At 42.4% G+C, this 23597-nt stretch overlaps 1 protein-coding gene across 1 annotated transcript in view; it reads right to left on the bottom strand.

The window, feature by feature from the left end:
* The window catches only part of LAPTM4B (lysosomal protein transmembrane 4 beta), a 60729-nt gene extending 43961 nt beyond the window's left edge, over nucleotides 1-16768 (bottom strand). Inside the window, 3 exon segments of the mRNA XM_035546128.2 lie at nucleotides 411-522; nucleotides 16491-16597; nucleotides 16600-16768. Of these exon segments, the coding sequence (XP_035402021.2) occupies nucleotides 411-522; nucleotides 16491-16597; nucleotides 16600-16768 (388 nt within the window).
* Nucleotides 16769-23597: the final 6829 nt, after the last annotated feature.

Here is a 23597-nt window from a genome sequence, read left to right as displayed (position 1 = left end):
GTGGGGGTGTAAATGAGTGACCATATTCAGATGGTTATTCAGATGGTTTTAGAAATAGCAGCACATGGTCTTATGTGTGTGCAGCCACCGCAGGGCATGGTGCTCAGAGGCCCAGAGTTTCCTGAATTTTCCAACCCCCCTGGGGCTCTCAGCATTGTGCTGGGGAATAATATCTGCATGTCTGTTTCCTGGCTGTGCCCTGTCAAGCCAGGAAACAGCACAGGGAACAGGTAAGGCTAGTAGTGGGCAGCCAGATTGAACTGTGCCACAAATACATCTTTCACAATAAAAATGCACCTGTAAGATACCAAGAGGAAGAAATAATTAATGGTCAATAATTACTGAAACAATAGGATAGCTACTTAAATGCTGGAGCAATAGATGTTAGTGCTTAGACAGCCTGTACTTACTGGCATCATCCATAAATTCGAATTCACCCCCTAATTCGGCACTGGTGAGGTGGTACTGGTCAGGGTCGGTCAGGGCGCTCAGCAGAATCAGCAGTACCACCGAGTTGATGATCTGTGGAGAAGAAGGGAGAAGGGTCAGGCTGTGAAAGCAATCCATAATGAAACTCTGGGCAGGACGTCCCACCACAGGCTCTGCTGCTGACTGAGGCACTGGCTGTTTTCCAGTTGCAAAACTGTAGCATTTCACTAACACCAGAATTAGTTCCTCTAGGTTTGTGTGGGCAGGATATATTTCTTTCCCAAGTGGCAGGAAAATTAAACAAAATGTGCGTCACTCCTTTTCCTTCAGACTCTCTCCCACAACATCAGACAAGTTATCTCTGTTCTTTCAGATTACAGAACATGTTAACACAGCCTTTTTTTTCTGTCAAAAAACTCCAAATCAATTAAAAATGGTAACTTTGTGATTACTACAAATGAGCGCTGCAGTGAAGGTTTATTAGCAGGGCAGAGCTGGAATTGGTGATGTGACCCATTAAAGTGCTAGATGATCAAAGAAGGGCTCATTTGCTGGAAGAGGCTGCATTTGAGAAGAAGCTGTGAATAATGAGCAGGTTCACATGAGCTGCTAAATCAGGAGGCTTTGGGGGGACAGGAGTAGGTGGCATCATGAGCCCAATGCCTGATGAACATATTTTGTGGCACGTGGCATGGGGAGAAGTTCACACCCAATAAGACTTGCTCTATGAAGCTCAATAAGTGAATTAAATGCAAGAACATAAGATTGACTGAGAAATTCTGTAGAAACAGATTGTCAGGTATGAGTGGAATGCAAAGGTAGGGAAGAGCTGTACTTTGAAACAAATCCGAACAAAATGCTTATAGCTTTTTGAAGTGATGAGGAGACTAATCGCAGAGAAGAAGATTGCTCAACATGAAATAACACTGTCTGGCTAAAAGATTATTATACAGAAGTAAGAAGATAACTGATCAACAGGAAAAAGGAAGAAAAGAATGCTGATAATAGAATATGCTGGGAAAGATGGATTTGTACTGCTCTGGTTCGCACTTTGAAGTCATCTCAATTTGATCACAGGTTAGTAACAGCAATAAAAAGGTGTAGAACGAGCTATAATAAGATATGAATAGGCTAGAGAATTTCTTGGGTAAGCTAAATGCTTTCTGATGGGCAAATTCTGCTGTGTTTAGCTGATATCAGATTTGTTAACAATGTTCTTTGAAAAACTGTTAAGAATAGATTGAGTTCACAAGACAGGGAACGAACACATCCAGTTTATACCTTCACAAAGCAGAAAGGCCATAAAAAGAATTTCTGGCTAGACTGTGCAATTTGAGAATAAAATAAACCCAGGAACAGACAATCAAGTGGTCTCCTTGTTGACACTTAAAATTTGTATGGTCATAAGCAACAACCTCCATGGGTTTCTCAAGGACAAGCCATATTATCTCATCCTATTCACCTTCTCTGGCAGGTAAAATAGGCTTTGTGAGCAGGGGAAAAGGAGTAGATAACTTTTTGCATCTTAGCAGGCTTTTTGACATGATGAGAGTCTTGGTAGTGAGCAAGAAAAACCTGGTCTGGTTGAAGGTGCAGGAAGGTGAGCACACAGCCAGCTGCATGGTTGGAATGAAAAATAGCTCTCAAGGATTCACAGAAGATATATTGGTTAGGGGTTCTCCAGTATTGTTCAAATGGTATTTCAAGTTGTGAATTGTGTCTTTATTCCATTTCAGCCAATGCCAAGATGTAAGGACACTGACCAACTATGGCAGAAATCAGACAAATAGAGAGTAGCGCACCTCATTTGTGACAAACACCTACAGAAGATCAAGAGTAGAGATAACTGAGCACGCAACAGTTCCTCAGAAAGGAGTCCTGGGAGTTACAGTGAATAAACTGAACATGATTCAGCACTGTCCCATACCTGCTGCAGGATCCTGGGTATTAGATGCAAATTGACCTCCCACATGCCCTCCACAGGGGCTCTGTAGGAAGGGTGCAGTTCAAAGCCCTTCAAAAACATACCAAGAAAAACCCTGTGGAGGATCCTACAGCAGAACAGAGGGTGATCAGACATCCAGAATGCTTGACTGACAGTGAAAAAGCTGGGATTGCTTAGTCTAGTGAAGAGAAGGTGGAGGGAGATACTCTTAGCCTTTCATATGCAGAATATGAAAGGCAAGGAAAAGGAGGCAATAAAATCCTTCAGATCCACTGGGAGATGAGTAAAGTAACAAATTTAAATTACAGGAAAAGGGAATTTAGGTCATGCAACTTGCTGAACAATAGAGGAGATTGTCTAGAAGGGTTTAGGAATCTTCATTACTGCATTTTTTTTCACAGAGCAGTTAGGTAGCTTTTTGTTGGGAATGCTGTTGCCATAGTTTTGGCTTGTCTTTCAAGTCTTGGCTTGGCTTCCAAGGCAGATCAGATGACCATAAGGATTCGAAGTAATATTCTATAAATCCTCTCAGTTTTTAACATTATATATAACCTTTATGTTTCAATGCAGTGATTGCTTTAAACTCTTCTGTGGAAAGCTTGAGGACAGCTATCAGCAATAAATAAATAAGTGTTACTTAAGGAGAGTACTCAAAATAATCAAGCAATCGGAAACTATAAATGCATACTGTGTTGCTATTTTAAAGGCACGCCAGTTTAATCTTTTGTACAGATATAGATAGGAAGATTCATAAAATACTGACCTAGGCACTCTACTTTCTCCATATGGGTATGTTCAGATTCATATTACATGTTGGTCAGCATAGTCTGTTAGTCTGTGTATAAAGACACAGGATGTGTTTGTCTGATCTAAAGCCTAGTACAGTCAGTGGGCATCTCTCCAAGGCTCTTTAGTACATCACTTTCCTGACCTACCAGGTTTTTGTCTTGAGATCCTCATAACAATCTCCGAGCCCCTTCCAAATGTGCTGTTAGCAATGAAAAGTAAAAAAAAAAATAAAAAAAAAAATACACCAACTGTTTATTTGCTCAACCTTTTTCTCAAGAGAAGATATGTATGCACAGTTGGGTGCCTTGTTAGGGTTTTTCTTTTGTTTCAATTGTGAAGCAACCATTGAATTTTGAATAATGCTTTAATGCATAAATTTAATGTGCCTAAAAACTTACTGATGTAGCATCTTCTAAGGACACATCATCAAGGAAAAGAGCATAAAGTGAATCCCTGTTGACATATGCAGTTTTTATAAGAGTTGAAATATCTGTTTGAGGAAAAGCAAAGGTTGTTTTACTGCTCTCTCAATACAGCCAAGATTTCTTTGAAATTTTTTTACATTCCTTCAACAACAAATGATGTAACAACAAATTAACAGTGCTTAGAAAACATTTTCATTATGCAATGTTTCAGTCAGCAACTAAACGCTGTGCCTCCTTGATGAAACATCATCCTCCTTTTGTGGATTGAGAAACAGAAACATGTTCATGATCATGCAGCAAGGTGGTTAGTGTTAGGTGTTGAGCATAAAATTCAAGAGTTCTCACTATCAAGTCAGAGCTATGACCACGAGGTCCTGCTGCTGGTTATGGCCATAGTTCTACACAGAGTTATAGGAGAGGAACCCCTGAGGCATCAACAGGCCCCAGCTGGGACCTGCCCCCATGCCCGCCCATGACCCAGGACCCCATTTCAGCTCAGCCCAGGACTGTCAGTCCCTGCCTAAAAACACCACAAGAGAGCTGTTTTCTAGCCTTGCTGCCTTAGTGAACCCCTTCCAAAGTATGTTGGAGCTTGTCTCCAGCTGTGTTCCTGGTTTCATCCTCTTTTGCTCCTGGTTGGGCTCCCTGGATGGCCACTAGCCCTGGTTCATCACTGGCTGCTGTGGGGGCTGTTGATGGACCCTGTTACCAGCCTCCAGCTCTGTCCCAGGCTCAGCCCCTGCAGGATGGCACCTGGGGCATTCTAACAAGAGACTCGATAAAGTTCTCACAGAAAGTCCTAGAAAAGTCCAACTGTCCTCCTATCCTGTAATAGAAATAAAATGACAATTAATAAATCCCCAAATCTTGCTGCTCTGGCAAACAGGTGAAATACACCCCCCTTCTCCTCAATGTAGGGAAATAAAAATACTCTGCTTTGTAGAGACCCCCGAATATGTAATGAAAGCAGGAAATGTTCTAGAGGAGATACGGAGTCCAAATATTGGAGCATTGCTTGGATTTTTCTAACTAAACATGATTTCAAATACGAGTGGAAGATTTTAAATAGCAACAACTGTGTGAGAGAACATGTACACACGGAGCAGGGAGCAAGGCAACAGGTGCTGAGAGCAGGACCAGCACCAACAGCCACGGTTACTGCTCCCATCTGTACAGGGGTAAGGAACCAGCCACTTGTGTATGGTGTGAGGCAGCTCTGCTAGAAGGAACATGCAATGTTTTAGGAAGAAAGGAAGCAACCTCATGTTTACCACAGACAGCATTCAGAGTGTAGAAACTATATAATGTGCTACACTTTGAGACCCCTGCCATCAGTGAGTTAGTTGTCTTCTCTTCCACACCATTTGCTCCAGAGATGAGCAGTGAACTGCAGTGACCCGCAGAGATAAAATGCAGAGGAGAGAGAGCAGGTATATCACTGAGCATCAGTGCTGTATCAACAGGTGATAAGAAAATGAATACTGCTTTAATTTCAGACCCTTCACAGAGCTGCAGGTTGCATGGTATCTATCCCAGCTTACCTAAAATTAAAATAGCTCCAGTAGCTCCAAAGAGCATGCCATTAATACAGATCTTTTGCTGATACCTAACTGAAGCAATGGGAACAATATTCAAGCTAGTGAGTTACACAGATGCCTGTAAATATTAAAAGAATTGTCAGGAGTGACAATAATGAAATTTCTGCATGCCTTCCTCCAGCTTACAGTCAGGAGTTGAAATAAAATTGCTCTGACAAAGGAGTTTAGAAGAGGAGATATAAAGCTTACTTTAAATTGGCACATTGCATTAAAAATACACTGATTTTTTATTGAACCCCACAGGGTCAGCTCTACAAATATTCTCGACTTCTCCCAAGACTTCCTGATGCAGTGAAGAGAGTTCCTTATGTTTACGAGAAAAAGTAAGAAGAAAGCTTGCTTTATTTATATTGAGAATTCAATTTAACTGAATCCATGCACACAAAGATCTTCACACTGTGCTGTGAAAGATGCCCACAGGCTGTTAATTCTGAGTTTTTTCACAGCCTCACTGAGCTCCAGGAGGAGCCAGGGCAGCACATTCCCTGCACCTCTGCCATGGTGGAGCACCAGCACCCTGTCTGGGGGCCCTACAGCTCCAGAGAGGCTGTAATGGCAGTGAACACCACCCTAATACATAGGGACAAGAACATATGTTTAGATAAGGGAATAAAAACACAAGTCTGCAAAGCTAACCTTTGTTTTTATGATGTAGAAAATAACAAAAAGTTGGACGGACTAAAGGACTGTGACCGGTGGGCCATCTGAAGGGCATTGCTAACCCAGACTTCAAAATACAGTTCTAGTGTACTTTTAAAAACACACTAAACTGGTAGATTTTAGTTTGTTGCTCTCTACAGAACTATTATTGAAGCAAGTCACTGATTACATTGATTTCACTAGTAAGAAATTATAAATGTTTTTAATAAAACTGAAGGTAGTCTCAAGCAAAACTCATTATCTATGGGTTTTTAGTTTTATTCTAGTTTATATTTTTTTAATGAGTTTTTTATCTATTATTAGTGCTCATTATCTAGAGAAAAACAAAAACAAAACAGAAACAGAAACAAAAACAGAACCAGAAGCAACATTTTTGCTCCTTCAAACTAAACTAACAACAGGTCTGTAAATATTTTATAATACTTGGGTACTTGAAGTCGGTATTACCATCAGAGAAAGTTAGAATGTATGGAAAATGTCTAGGTAAGGTAACTCAAATAGCCGTAATTCTCTTTATCTACCTTTACCATCCCATTGGGCATATTCTTTGCATTTTTGTTGCATTTTTCTTTTAGCATAAAAGACATTGCCAAGGAAAAGTTTTGTTTATCAAGAGAGCACAAGAATTCTACAAAAGAAAAAAAAATCAAGTTCATGATATAACTTAACAGTTCAAGGTAGATTTGTGCCATCTGGGGCTCCTTTCACAAATTTCTTTTTTAGCACTGATAATGAGTTAAGAAGGTTTATGATCTATAGTGCCTTACAGGCAGAATTTTCTGTCTGTTTATATCCTCTCCCTGCTAGGCAAAGTTTATGTTTTTCTTTTCTGAATTCCGATTAAAGAGGAAAAAAGGAGGCAATTTTAGAAATTAGGTTTTTACAGCTGTTTGACTGCTGTGGAAAGCAGGCAAATGACGTGAGAAGACAAGAAGTGTATTGGTATGTGCCTAAGTTTCATTACAGATCTCATGGCAGTGATTCAATCGTCTTCCCCCTCAGGGCACAAAGAAGCCAGGAGCTACGTCTGAGCACACGTCTGAGCACACGTCATGCAGTGGCCTGAACTCCTAGGAGAGGAAGGAGCAGGACAGTTCTGGCTGTCTGAGCAGATACTTCTCGCTCTTTTTTCCATTCTGTAAGCCTTCTGCTTCATGCTATTTAAAATGTATGTACTCTCCAGTGATGTGGCTAGGGACAAGCTGCAAGTGATGCATGAAATAATGAATGGTTCAGGGAAGGAAACCCAGTCACACTTGGCTAGCTTTTCACCCCACAAAAGAGTAATAGCCTGAAGGGAAATAGAAAGATGGCCAAGTGAAGTTGGGTTAAAGGGAAATTCTTCATCCTTTTCACAAGTGATATCCATTCATAGACATTATTACTGAAGGTGTAACGAGGAATACAGAAAGGTTGAGATGTTTATTCAGGAAATGCATGTGCTCAGTCATATTTCCAGGCATCTTAAAAAACAAAATATAAGCCCTCATGCTTCAGGTTACTGCCCTAAATTAAAACAGTAGGAGAATAAATGAAAATGTCTTCCCTGCACAAGACATTCTTTCTAACTTCCCTGTGTGGTTTCTTAAAGCACATGTTTCTGGCTGCTACCTGAAGCACTGCACTGGAATAGGGAGAACATTAGTCAAACCAGAAGTATCAATTAAGTTGTTCTTCAATATGGAAAAGACAGCATAGAGTCTGCAATTCTTTTTGCTTGTGTTTTCTTATTACTCATGAGAATTCAAAGAATGATCCAGGAAGGCTCAGACTAGCATAATACAGATTGCCCATTATAGACAGCATATAATAGAAAGCTGCATAAAATATTTTAATCAGACTTTATATGCAATCTCAACTTTGATTATTATAATGACACTAAGCATTGAACTTTGAAGTCTATGCTGATTAAATTGATATAGGAAGTCCAGCATAATTTATCAGCACCCTTCTATACAAATGACTCAACTACTGCTGGCTGCCAGCCTTTAAACAGTCCTAAAACCCAAACCACAAGAGGCCTGTCACTAATGAAATATGGTAATGACTAAATGTACAAAAGAAAAATTAGATGGACAGGCAGTGCAGGATGCACACTAGAGACTTCTGCCTCCCTAGAGATAGAGTTTAATTTGTTATATACTTAATCTTAGTCCTATTGTGGTTTAGAGGAATGGGATATTTGTATTCAAATTTGTATTCAAATTTATTGGCGGATTCTTTGTTACTTTTGCATTGCATTTAAAGAAAGTTGAAGCTATATCTGATCAAGGTCCTAAAAATGATTGCTGAAGTCTTCTGCCCAGCCTGGGGGAAATTTAATCATATAGCAATGTTCTAGTTACAACATTGCCAGAACAACTCACAATTCCTACTAAAGCACACCTTGGCTCAGGATGCTGTGGAGAGCTAGAAATGAGTTGGCATGCATTAAAACTTTGTTTTGTTTGTTTGTTTGTTTCTTTGTTTCTGTTTTTGTTTGGAAAAGAGTTTCAAATAGTCAGTTGGGATTTGTTTGGTTTCTGTAGTCATCCTTGACTTCCAAATACAGATTTGGAAACACAACTGTGAAAGGTTGAGGGTGGCCCTCCTCAAGTGTCACAGTTGGGGTGATTTAGGGAACCTCTCATGAGTCTAAACCTTAATTTGCACTTGTGACAGAGGATGGCCAAGTCACCGCAGCTGGAAATGAGCAGGCTGTGTTGCCAGAGGCAGCTGGCCCTGGCTATCAGCTGGAGTGCCTTACCCATGCCAGCTCACGGTGCTGTCTGTGCCCAGACCAACCTCCAGCCTCTCTGAGCATGAGCTATTGCAACGGTGAGAGGAGTGTGCTCCAGCAAGCCACGCACACCTGCTTATTTAACAACCAACCAAACAAACAAAAAAAAATCACCAAAGCCTTGATCAATTATTCTTACGTAGTCACCACAGGCAATTTCCACAGAAACCAAGCAATGGAAAAGGGCTGTCAAGTAGTACACTGCATCCTCACATCATTCTGCGAGCCAGGCAGCAATTTAGCTATATAAAAAAGAAGCAGGCACACCACAAAGGATAGTACACTACAGATAATTACCAAAGTAATAAACAACTTGATCACATTTATCCAATCTGCCTGGGCCCAGCTGTTTCACAGCTGGAAAATGCACCTCTGCAAGGTGAAAATTTCCTGCAAACCCATGTTTCTGCCGAAAGCATCTGTCCTGTCTGAATTAAGTAGCTTAAAGTATCTCCTGACAGAACAAGACCATGCTCAGCACAAGCCAGAAGTGAAGTGAAAAGCAGCCACAGCACTTTAAAAAGCTCTCTAAGCAGAGGACTAAGATCACAGGAGTCAGAACTGACTGCAGACACACGAATGAGAGCAGATCCACAGGAGGTCCAGAACATTGCACTAGGCTCAAGTCCAAATTATATCTTCAGCGATGCCTTGCTGGCAGAGACAATGCCTCAGATGGATGAGGAGTACTCTTGCACCTTCAGTAATGAGCATTGCTCTTCCCTTCCTGTTCTGCTGTCCAGAGATATGGGCCTTTAAGCCCCAAGCTCAGCTGCCGAACACCAGAGGAACTTGCACGCATTTTCAGGTTTTGGCCACTTTGAATATCCATAGCTTTATAGTCAAGTCATGAGCCTCACAATAAAATGAGAGAGGAAGTAGGCAATAGAGGAGATTAATTCCTGCCTATTTTGCAACATCCGTTCCATATGTCCAGGAATATATAAGACTAATTGCATTTTCACTGACGTCACTCTTAATCAATGATCAGTTTACAAAGCTTAATGTCTGGCTCAACAGGAAATGTATATTAACCTTCAACGGAACTGCTAAACACCTTTTACTTGATTAATGTAATACCTTCTCTCCTTTCTGTAAATATGTTCATGATTTTTGAATGACATCTTTAAAAAAAAAAAGGTAAATATAGTGTACTGTACTCTTAAGGTGTTTCTTTCCTGTAACAAGCATTTATCTAATCTTTGCTCCTTTTTCAACTGTCCGTTTTCTCAAAGGAAGGAGAAAACTGTTCCTTGTAATCTCCGTAAATTTATCACCCAATTGAAAGCCTTACTAAAAAAAAAAAAAAGCACATTTTACAAAAGTTTGTATTTTCTGAATTGATAACTATGTTAATTGGAAAAGACAACTCTGTCACTATCCTGAACAGCTAATGCAGATTATCATCTCTAGTTGCAATAATTCATACTGTGAAAAATCCCAGTGTGGTATCTGGGGATACAAGAATACCTGCATACACAAGATAATTAGAGCTTAAACAAGTGTTTAGAAATCCTTGCGTTTAGCAAATGCATGGAATGTCCAAAAGATACAAGAAATTTTAGCCTTCCGATGCCTTAAAAAGTTTTTAAAACAGAAACATTAATCAACATGCTGATATGTGAAAAGGTCTGGGGAGGACTGAAAAAATGCTATTTCTGCTCCTCTGTGCATTATAGCAAACAAGCAAACCTGGAGATTTTCACTCAAAACAGAAAACAGAGGTAGTGTTAGATACCAGGTACCTACGAGTCCACTCTTTTTTTGTTGTTGTTGTTTCAGATAAACTTTCTGTCCTCTTCATGCATTAATTCTGTCACCCATAGTTGAGTGATTAGGGTCTTTTCAAGTTGTCTTGTTGATTGTACATTTAAATTTCTCCCACATGGGACTTTATTCAGTATTTTAATTGAAGAAGTCCTGAGGAATGAATTGGACTGAGAAAGAAAGGAAGTGGGATAAAGTCCTCCACAGTAGAAACCTGCCTAGGTTTGTGCGTGGTGGGAAGAATTTATTAAAGAACTTCACCAGAAGCCTTTCATGAAGCAGCCAAGTAGCCATTACATAATTCTAAACTGCCCCTCTATACAAGTTACAATCAGAATATATTTATTTAGAAGGTCCTCCAGAGCAGATTCAGTGCTGGTCTTTATTCTTTGCTTTATCATGTCTAAAACGCAGACATATATTTTCAGTTTCTTATGAAAGTACCATACAGGTCCTGAGTAGACATTTATGTGTAGGATCATTAATGTATCCCCTGCTCATCGTCAGTAAGATAATGAAATGGATGTGATTCACTCTAAAAGTAAACACCCTGAATCCCCCCCTGATTCCAGTGCCAGTTGGGTATTCAACATATACATCAATGATATGTAGAAATCGTTGAAAGTAGCACTCGTTTCTTTTTTCAAAGCAGGAAGGCTCCAAGAGTTACTTGGGAATATTTTTCCCCCCCTCCAAGATCTCAGTATTAATTTTATGAAAGAAAGCACAGACAATAAAAAAGATAATAATTTTGTAGGCAAGGAACTTGGAACATAAATATTCAGTCATTGCAGCTATTTCCACTACAAGAATCAGGCAGTTCAAGTCATTTCAGATTATGTGCTGACCCCTTCACCTGCCGGTGGATAACACTCGTCTGCTACTGACACTGCATCTCCTGCTATGGGACGGAAATTAGCCATGTCACTGGCACCATCCAGGTCTTCCCTGTGAATGTACTGCCCAAGCCTGAGCCACGGAGGTGTAATCACCTGGTGAACCCACAGTGAGCCCCATTCTGCAAGATAGTGCCACCAGTTCTGGATTGTTAGAAGAGGCAGAAAAGGGACCAGCAGTGCCTGCAGGATAACCCGACCCAACAGCCCAGCTACATCACACTGCCACAACATGGAAAGTGACATCCCTGGCTGGTATGAAGGAACAGAGACTTCAGTATGACCATTTGCGTGCACATAAAATTGGAGAAACTGTATTGTTAGCCAATTTCATTCCAAATAAAAACAAAGAAATCCAAATTCAGGTTGGAAATTACAAGAAATTTCTTCTCAGAAAGAGTAGTTAGGAGTTGGAACAGGTTGCCCAGGGAGGTGGTGGAGTCACCGTCCCTGGGGGTGTTGAAGGAAAGGTTGGACGTGGTGCTTAGGGACCTGGTTTAGTGGGTGACATTGGTGGTAGGGTGATGGTTGGACCAGGTGATCTTGGAGGTCTTTTCCAACCATAATAATTTTTATGAATCTATGAAATTTCTAAGTAAAGCACAAGACCTCAAACTTGCATTCATGCGAATTCCCACAACCTGGCCCCAAGATAACAAAGTTCCCAGTTTCCTTGAACCTCAGTTTCTAATGGTGTGATTTCCCCCTTTTCACAATTTTCACAATTCAATTGTGTTTGTTTTTTGTTTTTATTTTTTAGTTTTTCAGTCTCCCAATTCTCACAGGTTTGAAAATGATAACTTCATTTTTTTTTTTTTAATTTCTTCTGCCTTCCCTGAAAAGACTTTTTCACACCATTCAAGTGACCGACACTTACAACTCCTTGCTAATGTGAGCAGTCCTAGACAATCTAAAGGTTGCAGGAGTGAGAACAGAGCAGGTTAGAAGGACCTCAGTGTGGGTATATTTTGTGTACTGGAACAGTCAGTTCTGATCTCTGCTCCCTGCCAAATAAGCCAAGATTTCAGTAATCTTCTAATGGGTATTTAAGCACATCGCCATACATGCTGTTTTGCACAGGCCTTGGAAAAGACAAGGGAATAAACATGGCCCAGTTACAAAGTATAGATCTTGAATCTCTTTTTGACATCAGGCCAAGCACACTTTACTGATCTCAGCAGAGATAAGGAACCTGTAAATCCATTGCACAATGAGGCTATAGTAAGCAGTACTTCTCTTTTGCTTTACCGTATAAAAAGGATAGTACCAATACATTTTTTCATCCATTAGGACTCTATCCCTTCATTAAAAACAACTGGAATGCTGACAGAAACCATTCAAGTTTTCAACCATCCGCTCAGAAAAATCCAGCACTGAAGCATCACGACTAGCAATCCGTCCTGAGCTTTCCACAAATAGCTCGAACGTTGAAGCCACCCCGGCTAAAAACTTAGGCTTGCTCTATTTATGTTCGTACCACATGTCCTCCAGAGAGTGCCTCCACAATCTGAATAACTGGCAGTCATAAAAGGCTCTTGCTCTTCCATTAGTTTTTTATTTTTAGGCTCCCTTGCAGGGCCCTGGGTTGAGGAGACGGAGCAGTGCTTCAGCACAGGCCGTGCCGGACAGCTCCCGCAGTGGTTGTGGGGTCCCGGCTGCCCCGCGTACAAGGGGACAAAGCTCCTTCTTCTCCTGTTCCCCCACCACTACCCCTCCCGGATTTTTTTTCCAGAAAGATGAAAGTTTCATCTCTGCCCTGCGCAAGTCAATGGAAAATAATTGCCGTTGTCCCAGATGGTGCCGGCAGAGCCGCGGGGTGTAAACAAAGCCCCTGCTGCCATGTGTCGAGCTAATGGAAAACCCTTCTGTGGCAATGTCAGCACATCAGAGCTGTTTCTTCTTTGTTTTTTAGATAAAGAAAGGGGAGTGCATTTACTCGGGAAGACAACATGCTGTGTTTACAAGTGCTGTTACCAAAGAGGATATTACTCTGACTCACCGCTACCCACTGGATCACTTGGAGCTAACAAAAACGCCAGCTTTTCATTCTCATTGTCCTTCTTTTTTCCCTACATATATGGCTCTTTTAAGACTTTTGTGCCCTAAAGTCTTCTGCTTTATTACACATGGCCTCAGATTTCATGTTTGATATAATACAAAGAGGTGTAAAGTCCATGCCAGTGGGATGAGACAAAGATCAATAACCAGCTGAACTGAACTGGTCCCCAGGTTTCTGAATAAATATTACCCTCCAGCCAGCCATATTATTGCCAGTTTATGAACACTACATTTATCTTCAACATTACAGCATGCCTGAAGTTTTTCTCCCCAGTGCAACACATCAGCTCCTGAAGTGCAGGCCACTCTGGAGCCCTACTAGATATTGCTGTCAGGAATTTTCCTCTGATTGATATTTGGCTACTTCACCCTTTACAAGTTACATTTTACATTGAAGTACATCAGTGCTTTTTGATAGTATATTTTAAGATGCATACTATAGTGTAATATCATGTAATGCTGTATTACGTTAGTCTAGATGTGGTGCCTATGGCTCTACCAGAAAGAAACTACCGAAACACAACAGCTGCAGAAACATTAGCATTCTGAGATCCATTATGTTCTAAAATGAAGCAAAGTTAAATATTTATTTCCCAGTTATCGATACTTTATGAAACTACTGTTCTTGTCCTTCACCTGCAGGGGAAAGTGCTCTGATCACCCGACAGCCCCACCTGCACTCAGCTCCCTCACTCTCCGTTATTTGAAGGATCCCAAACATACAATTAAAACATTAAAACTGAAGAGCTAAAACATCATCCCAGAGACACACAATGCTTTTTTCCACATTTACTCAGAAATTCTGCCTCCTGAAATTATCCTAATTGAAAACCTGTTCAACATGTGAAAATGTTACTTAAAAGACCTCCCCAAACTTACAAGCTACTATTTTTTCTCTTCTTAAGAAACTCTTTCTGTGATACTGAAGCATTATATTCATAGTCAGAGAATTAGTAAGACTTGCACTTCACAAGAAGCAAGATATGGGGAAAAAAAAAAAAAAAAAAAAAAGAAAACTATTCATTCTCTAGGGGGATTCTTTTTTCTCAGGTAATTTCCTGTAAAGATTAATGGCAAACAGTATAGAGAAAACATATTGGTGGTGAAAAATCAAAGATTTTTTTTTAACTTTTATTTGAGGTAACACTCATAGCTCATTTGTGGTTTGAAGTAATACAACCACACAGAATGAATGGAGAGGAAAAAACACCAGCAGAACAGCACCAATTTTTATGTATACTGTATCAGAACATAATTGATCTGAGATAAAACATTATTTTTCTTATATGACTTTGTAAACTAGAACTTACAACCAGGGGCTTAAGGGGCTAGCCCTTATTTACCTCCTAACTTGGTAAGCTAGCAAAAAGGTTTAGTATTTATTATCAACATGCAGCAAAATTTCTGTTCATAATAGTCAACCTTAAAAATAAAAGTATGTGTGATATATGAGAAAGAATAGAAAGCAGTGTTATGAGTTAACTGGCATGTTATGAGCTATTGTCAGTTTGAAGTCATTTAGGAATCTGCCCTGAAAAATGTATAAAAGGGAAGGAAACAAAGTAGGAAGAGGTATAAATCAGGAAAAAATCAATACTTAAAAAAGAACATTTTTACAGAGGTTTTGCAGAAATGTAGTAAGTGAAACTGGGGCACTGGCATTTAAATGTTAGTAACATGGTAGGTAAAGTCTAAAAAAAAAAGCCCTCAGCCTTTTCTTTGTAACTAAAGCTAAGCTAATGCACTTACTTCCCTTTTCCTTGAATATTTTTAAGTCCACTGAACAGCTAAAGTATCTGTATCCCTGTCTTTGTGGAGCTGATGTAAAGAGGCTTCATTCAGCTGAAGGCAGAAAGAAATAACAAGAATCTTGGAAGAAATGTTCAGAAGCTTTCAGGTCATATTCAGACTCACTGAAACTCTGCTATAGGTGGGCAAAAAGGGCATCTTTTTCAATGCTGTGATTATTTCGGATACCACGGGCTGTGGATATTTCTTTTAACTATTAAAAGGGGAGCAAGAAATAGCTGAACTGACACACCATTTTATCAGTGGTGAAATATGCATTTTATAGGACATCATATTTTATGTGATTTCTGGGACATAGATGTCAACCTAGCATTTTAATTACGCTGATTGAATTTATTTAATGAGCTGCCCTACAATGGAGGACAGCCATGCATTTTTCGCTTCCTTCTGAAGGGAATTTCAGCAGTTAGCAAACAAGCCTGGGTCTAATCTGCTTCCGTCTGCAGTGACCCTTGGCAAACAGCTCTGGGTGGCCTTGGCATCAGATGGGGATGGATTTCTCGCACCAAGAGACTGGGAAGACAAAACAGGCTGAGAAGCAGCACATCCACATAACCCAAAGCAACGAACCAGCTCTTTTTATTGTTGTGACACATTTGCAAACCCCACAACTACGGGGCTGGCTCTGGAAAAGCTGCTTTTCCTGCACTGCTACCCAAGGGGTTGAGAAAAGATTGCCAATGATAGGAGAAGAGATGGGGGCTTGGTGCATCTCCTCCTCTTTCTCCGGCTGGACAACCCGGTGTCCAGCAATGCCAGGTGCCCAACAGCCTCTGGATGGATGGATGATGACCCATTAAGGCTGCGCTTCAAGGGTCAATCCCTCACTCCTCCAGCCTGGTGGAGGAAAGAAGTCTTCCTGATACACGTCGGAGGCTCCTGCAAGCCTCCAGCCCCCTGTCAGCCAGGCTCAGATGCCATCGACCACCAGTTATCCGGCACACGCGGAGCAGCAGTGACAAGAGCACCTGCCCTCTTTGCAAAGCAGTGTCTCAAAAATCTTGAGAGCACAAGATTTTCTGTGCAGTGTGGTCAGAGCCTGAGCAGCCTCGGCGGAGTCAGCGCATCCATGGGGTCGCAGCGCTGCAGTGAGCAGTGAACCCTTGCTCCGAAGTTTGGGGAGCCGGGACAAACCCTCACGTCTCGCATCTTCACCCCCAAACTTGCTTTTTGCTCGAGACCCCTGCTTACCTTTAAATCCACACGGATTTCCTCTCTTGCTGTCGGCAGATTTCCACCACTAGCCCTGCCAAGGACCGGCGGAGAAGCGCCGGATCCTTATCGGGGCTCAGCCGCGCCTGCCCGCGTCGGGACCCCCCCCAAAACCCCTCTTACCAGGTACCAGACGCCGAGGATGATGGTGCCGGTGCGGACATGGCAGCAGAGGCAGCAGCTGTTGGAGTAGAAGCGTGCCCAGGGCGAGCTCAGCATCTCCGCGGCTCCTCCGAGCTCCTCCGGGCTCCGCGCAGCTCCGCACCGCTCCGCGGGGGCGGAGGCGGGGCCGGGCCGGCCCCTCCCGGCGGGCGGGACCCCCCTGGCCGGGCACCCAGCACGAAACATCCCCCTCCTTCCCTAGTAGATAGGGCCGGAGACGACGGGGAAAATCTCAGCATCGGCCCCAGGTTCTGAAGGCACGAACGGTTGGGGTTTTCCCAGCGTCCTCCCAACCCGCTCCCATAGCCGCTGCCATCGAGGAGGCTGGCGTTGTGGTGGTTGTTTAGCTGGCACGCAAGTGGCAGAAACCTCACTCTTGCTGGCTGTAGTCAGTGCTCTGATGGTGGGGGAACTGCAGCAGGAGTAAGGACCCACTTCTGGTGGTCAAACAGCAGCCCCCATGCAGGTAGAAGCTAAGCTACCTACCTAGCGCATGGCTGTTTCATCGTCATCATCAATCATAATATTTTTATTCTTATTCTACTTCTTGAGACTTGTATCATTTTCTAGAGGAAATAACGGAGAAGATTCGACCAGGAGGTCTGCACACCTGTCCTGACCCCGAGAATAATTCAGTCGCTGACATCTTATCTTGGCTACTTCCCAAATTGCGCAATTTATCATCAAAATATAACGCTGAAAAGTACTCAGATGTTTCCCTATATGGTTGCTTTGGGGCTCGTTTTTATTGCATACATACATCTGCACCGAACAGTAACTCCCAGATAAAAGCTAACTTGGCACAGAAGAACATTTCTAACTATGCCTCATCCCTACTTGTAAAACCACTGTAGTAAATTAAGTTAAAAATCCCTTAAGTAGGACCTTTCTATAACCTCAGTTTTTACCTTGCCCTTACCAAAAAAAAAAAATTGTGCATAAATAGAAAAGCCACTTGGCACTGAATTTATAATTTGGACTAGATTATGTGCAAAAACTAAAAATCGTAAAAATTGTATTTTCAAAATTCATATTGAAAAATTACACTAAAATCTATTAAAGTGAAACATCCCTAATTGACAAAAAATAAATAAAAAATCCAAGAGACCAGAGAAAAATCCCAAGCAATGTGCTCTGTACTATCTTGCCAACAACCTTGACAGACCTCTGTGTTTAATACCAGAAGGTAAAGGTATGCAAGTTAGAAAGATTAAAATCTTGTATATGCGACTTGTGAGAGTATGCGGAAGGTAAGAGCATTTGCTTCATTAAGGTTATCTGAGCAAGGACCTTTTCAAAGCAAAGGGGATAATAAGCAAAGGTGTGTGATAAACAAGGACACCCAAGCACAAACCCGGAGGACAAGGGATAACAGAGACAATGCCGAAGACTCAAAGTCTCCAGTTACAAATGGATGGGCCATTGAGGAGCTCCAGCATTGCTTTGGAGAGGGGCCCCTGGACTTTGTGACTGATAAGAAGGGGAAACAAAAGGGACCTGAGGAGCTGGGATATTCGGGGGGGGGCTGTGGGCCTGCGGTGTCAGTGGCTGGAGCCAGCAGGTTCTCGTGGTTTCCCATCAATGGCTGTAATCCAGATATCCGCTGAAGAAAAAGGAAGAATGAGAAAGTGATCATTAATTACTTCAAAGCAGTTTCCTGTACAATTATAAATTTCCATTCAAAAAGCCTGATGGGAAAGATGAGGAAACATCAGGGTTTATATCACACTCCCCATTTATAATCAGCTCTAGGGGGTCCAGAGTAGTACAAATCCTAGGTAGGGTTTAGAGAAATGATGAAGCCCAATTTGCTCTATTTATATTTCTGTGGCATACAAGATACTTTGCAGATGGAAGACCTAGTCCTTGCCTCGAAGCACTGATAGTCCTTGACTCTAGTCAGTAGCTGACGGGGTGCAGGCACAAGTGCTGCTGTGTGCTTGTAGAGACCCCACCAAGCAACCCCATCTCTTGCCCCTTGTTACCAGCTGTGGTGGCAAGGACATAGCTGAAAACTGCATTAAAACAAACAGATGCAAGGAAGGAAAAGTGGGGGTCATGGCAACACGAGTTACAACATGAGGTTTACTGTGCTCCAACGCACAACAATCCATTTTTCTTTCACTCATTAGAACTAGTCGCTGGTACTCCTCCTCCCAACTTTTTAATACTTTTCTGAGCAAGTCTGCTTCTGGACAGGTGGCTTGGAAGCTGCACACCTTCTGTCTGCACTCACAGTCCACAGAGATGGTGGAGCATGGTTCAACTGGCCTTGAATAATTCAATTACACTGCACCCGGTGTTGCCTGCAGCACATACACAAAGGGGTGGTTGTAGGGAGTGCTCTCAGGAGCACTGCTGATGCTCAGTAGGATTAGCCCCATGCTCCGGGGTGAGCAAAGAGGTTGTTAATTGTTTTGTATTTGGCCAGCTTAAGACAAGATAAGTAAAGGGTTAAATATTGTCCAGAAACCAAGGTCTAGGTATTGTCCTTGGGCACAGGACAGTGACAACATTGGGAAACTGGCTGATTGTATTAAAGAGCAATTTTGCTCAAGTTCCTGTTTGGCCAGGTCCAGAGCCTGCGTTTCAGGATGGCTGCAAATGATTCAAGTTGCCAGGGCTACAGAAATAATTAATGCAATCAAGTATAAAAAATAAACAACAACAAAAAACCCCACCACTTTCTAGAAAAAAAAAAAAAAGTAGCCTTCCAATAAATACCTGACACCATCTCTGTTTCACAGAGAAAGACAACAGGCAATAAAATAGGACTGCTGCTGCAATTCAAAATGAGTTCAAAAGGTCATTCATTCTCCTGGTTTGAGTAAAACAATTCAAGGTGAGAACAGTGTTTGTCTCCAACACTTTGTCTTGCAACTCAACATACATTTTAAAGACATATAAGAGAGACATCACACTGACACAGCTTGATGTACAACTGCTTACACAGAGCTAGTCAAATTCCTTTGATCCAGTACCAAAAAATGAATAATAAGCTGTTACCTATTTTTATTGTTGTTTTCTCTCTTTCTCTCTCTCTTTCTTTCTTTCTTTTGTTTTCTGTGTTCTCTATTGACCTTTAAAAATTGTTAGAAGAAGTGCCTGGACCTCTTTATTTCATTTCTAGGGATTTTTATCATGATTGGTCTTATAGCAGATGATAGCTCTAGTCTCATAGACAACTGATATACTTACACATATTCTTTAATGATGGTAACCAGCATTTGCAACACCAGTTTCCTGGGTCACTGTTTCATAATTCTGTTTTAAAGTCACTGGTTTTAAAATATGCATCATTAAAATATTTTGATATGTTGCCTTTGTAAATCAGGAAAACCCAGAGCCCAAAAATTCTTCAAGAAAAGGGTCAGCACTATTACACGCTGAATATACGCCTACCACAGTACCCATACCTCCTCCCTTTTGACAAGGCTACAGGGGTTAACACCGTAACCAACAGAACATGTACCTACTACAACCTTCACCTTTTGTCCCCACAAAACACAAAAACAAGAGCATAATAGCTGTTTAAGTCATTTACTACGTTTTAGAATGCAAGCAAATGATTCAGATTGTATGAGCAAGGACGAAAATTACTGCTGCAGGTGCCAATAGGTTCATAAATCCTAAAGGCTTCATCCAGACATGAAAAGAGCAGACAGTGTTTGCTTGACATAGTGTGGGCATTTCCCTATTTCAGGAGTTAAATTATGCATCAGATAGATTTGATCTCTTATAGCTTGCTCCAGTTCCTTTACAGCATTAGTTGAGCTCTGGCATTTCCCTTGCACAAATCTTTGGCTCACCATGTCAGATCTCTAAAGGGCCTTCCATCCCATTCTGCCTCTCCTTTGTCTTTCTGGAAGACCTGTAAGTCCTAGTAGGGTGGGAGCATAGATAATTTTCAGACCTTTTTGACACTGTTTTTAGCTTACTGTGAATCGTTCCTTCAGCATGCTCCCCCAGTATAAAATACAGAGATCCCACCTTGACCAACAGGATGCCACATTGACAGTGCACTGCAAGGGCAGGACTAGGGGTGCCATGGCTGTCAAGAAGGAGATACCTTTGGGGTGCCCTCAGAGGGTAGGATTCCTGACTATGTCACTGCACCGTGTAGGTTGACCAAAGTCCTGCCATGACAGACAGAGGCCTGGTGGTCTCCCCCACCCCCATAAATCTCCAGTGACACTGCATGCTCACACAAACAGAGATAAAGGGAACAAAGGAATGCAAGAGTTAAATAATCTCAAGGATAAGGAGGTGCTAGACACCGCCTGGAGCATGAGCTGAGCACCAGCTGATCACCAGCACCAGATTCACATTTAACTGGTTTGAAAGGGCTGAATGTGGGGCATAAGAAAAGGTATAAAAGTAGTAATCACCTACTCCCTGTGTGGACTCAGACTCTCCATCAGCTGGCCAGTGGACAAGGACCCATCAGCAGGGACAGCCCTGGTGCCAACTGCCAGGGAAGAGGTGGGTCAACCTGGTGTGGTTTGAGCTCTGTGAGCAGAGCCCAGAAGCCTCCCAAGGTCAGAACAGAGCCACCTCCATATGGCTCCAAAAGGGACCCACTGCTACCAGAGCCAAGCCAGTGAGCAACATTGGTTGTGCCTCTGGGAGAGCAGATTGAAGAAAGGGAAAAAAACAAAAAACGTGCTGTGCAACAGCAACTGGGAGAGTGAGGAGTGAGAAGCAGCCCTGCAGCCCCCCAGGTCACTGCAGCAGGAGGGCAGGAGGTGCTCCAGGCACTCAGCAGCAGTTCCCCTGCAGCCTGTGGAGAGGCCCCTGGCGGAGCAGGCTGTCCCCCTGCAGCCCATCCACCTGCAGCCCATGGGTCCCACAAGGAGCAGATCTCCATGCTGCAGCCCGTGGAGGAGCCCCCGGTGGAGCAGGTGGATGTGGCCTGGAGGAGGCTGCGGCCCATGGAGAGCCCCCACAGGAGCAGGCCCCGGGCCGGAGCTGCAGCCCGTGGAGAGGAGCCCACGCAGGAGCAAGGGGTCTGGGGGGAGCTGCCGCGCGTGGGGGACCCATGCTGGAACAGTTTGCTCCTGGGGGATGGACCCCGTGGTACGGAGCCATGTGGGAGCAGTTCTTGAAGAGCTGCTGCCTGTGGGCAGCCCCTGCAGGCTCAGTTCGGGAAGGATGGCATCCCATGGGAGGGACCCCACGGGGAGCAGGGGCAGAGAGGGACCGTGAAGGAGCAGCGGAGATGAAATGTTAGGGACCGACCACAGCCCCCATTCCCCTGTGCTGCTTGAGGGGAGGACTTAGAAGAGGGTGGATGGGGGGCGGAAGGTGTATTTTATTTGTTTTTAGTTTCTCACTGTTTTGGTCTATTGGGAGTAGGCAATAAATTACATTAATCTCTCTTTGCTGAGCCTGTTTTGCCTCTGTGGTTGGTGAGCAATCATCCTGCCCTTATCTCAACCCCTGAACCTTTTTTTTCATCCTGTTTTCTCCCCGATCTGTTGAGGAGGGGGAGCAAGAGTGTGGCATGGAGGTGCTGAGCTGCCTGTCACTGTTAAACCACCACAACATGGAAGTTAAGAATATAAAGAAAAAGCCTGAAAAGTACATCTAAAGTTGGAGCACGATAATATGTAAAAGGAATGTTTACACATTGTACCTTGCCATGCCGCAGTGGTTATATGCTGTTAGTCAGTACTTTAAGCAATTAAGAAGATCAATTTCTCTCTCCTTTTACCTTGGGGAAGTCCGTGAACTTCTCTAATACTTTTATTTCTCTTGGCTGAATACAGCTAGTGAACCTTGTGCCCCATCTCATGCCCAGTGGAGAAGAACAGCTTTGACTTTTCCCCTTCACTGGCTCAGAACACTTGGCTGTCGCAACCCAGTGCAACGGGTACTTCAGTCACCTCTGTGGGCATGTTTGTCACACATGGACTGCTCCCATTTGAAGAACATATGGCCAGAAGAAAGCACGAGCTAGTGTGTGCTGGCTTCTCTTGCACAAGCCTTCAAGTCTCATCTAGCTGCCCTTGTATTTAAACCAGTAACTTGTACCCATCTCCTGAGAGTTCCCTGAGAGGGAACCATTCTTCATCCAAAAGACAGAGAGAAGTGGAGACACCACCACTGATCATAGCAGCTTGGTCTCAACCTGTTATCAACCCCATCAATAAGCCCAGATGTCTTATATCCAACACAAACTTGTCACCTCTTTCTCTGCCAGGCGAATAAGCCCTTTAGCACCTAATGTCTAGTAACTTCTACCCTGCAATGAAGTCTTTTCCAAATCTTTTTGTCAAATTAAGTTTCTACCAGCCAAATACTACTTCCAGTCCCTTAAGTATATATTTATTGCTTCTCTCAGGTCTGCACCTAGACAGTGTTGTAAGAGCCTTAAAAATTGCAGGCATCAGGCACAACATTATTTACTAAATGGACACAGGGTTGGTATTGTGCCCTCATTCCTCCTCACTGTTCAGATTCAAACATCTCAGGGTTTACACTTGACCTTTCACTATGACCCAGTAGAAGGTCACGCTTAGGGCTTTTTTTTTTTTTTTTCCTTTTAGCCTGAGCAGTTATGCTGGACACAGTATTAAGCCAGCTGGTATATGCGGGTACATTTTATCCATAGTCTGCAAACAACCAATTCTGAAGCATGACATACAGCATATTAGGATGGGATTCTAGCTGTTGGATAAATAGGTTGTTACATTGCCAACAAGACCATGCTGCTTGCCAGATTGCTTAAACAAAGGAAATCTAAGTGACAGTTTTTAACACCGTGGTGAGTTTGCAGTCAAAGAGGTCACAAGACTTTTATTGATGGGAGAGGCAGACCTTCTAAGAAAAGCTAATGTACATAAAGAGTATTTACTTCCTCTTAGTTCCATTAGTTAGATTAGTTAATTTTTAATTTATGACTTTGAGTATGGCTCAACACTGGGAATTTTGCCAAATTTTATTCCCTTTTTCTTTATGTGGTAACAGGTTTCTCCCCTTCTTTTAAAGGCTCAATATTTAATTTTTTATTAATGCAAAAGAATAGATGTTCCTCCCAGTTTTACTCAGTCTTATGTTTACATAGTT

The sequence above is a fragment of the Cygnus atratus genome, chromosome 2 (genome assembly GCF_013377495.2).
Source record: "Cygnus atratus isolate AKBS03 ecotype Queensland, Australia chromosome 2, CAtr_DNAZoo_HiC_assembly, whole genome shotgun sequence".
Classification (NCBI taxonomy): domain Eukaryota; kingdom Metazoa; phylum Chordata; class Aves; order Anseriformes; family Anatidae; genus Cygnus; species Cygnus atratus.
The sequence above is the reverse complement of the archived record's forward strand: the minus strand, read 5'-3'. Positions and strand labels throughout refer to the sequence as shown.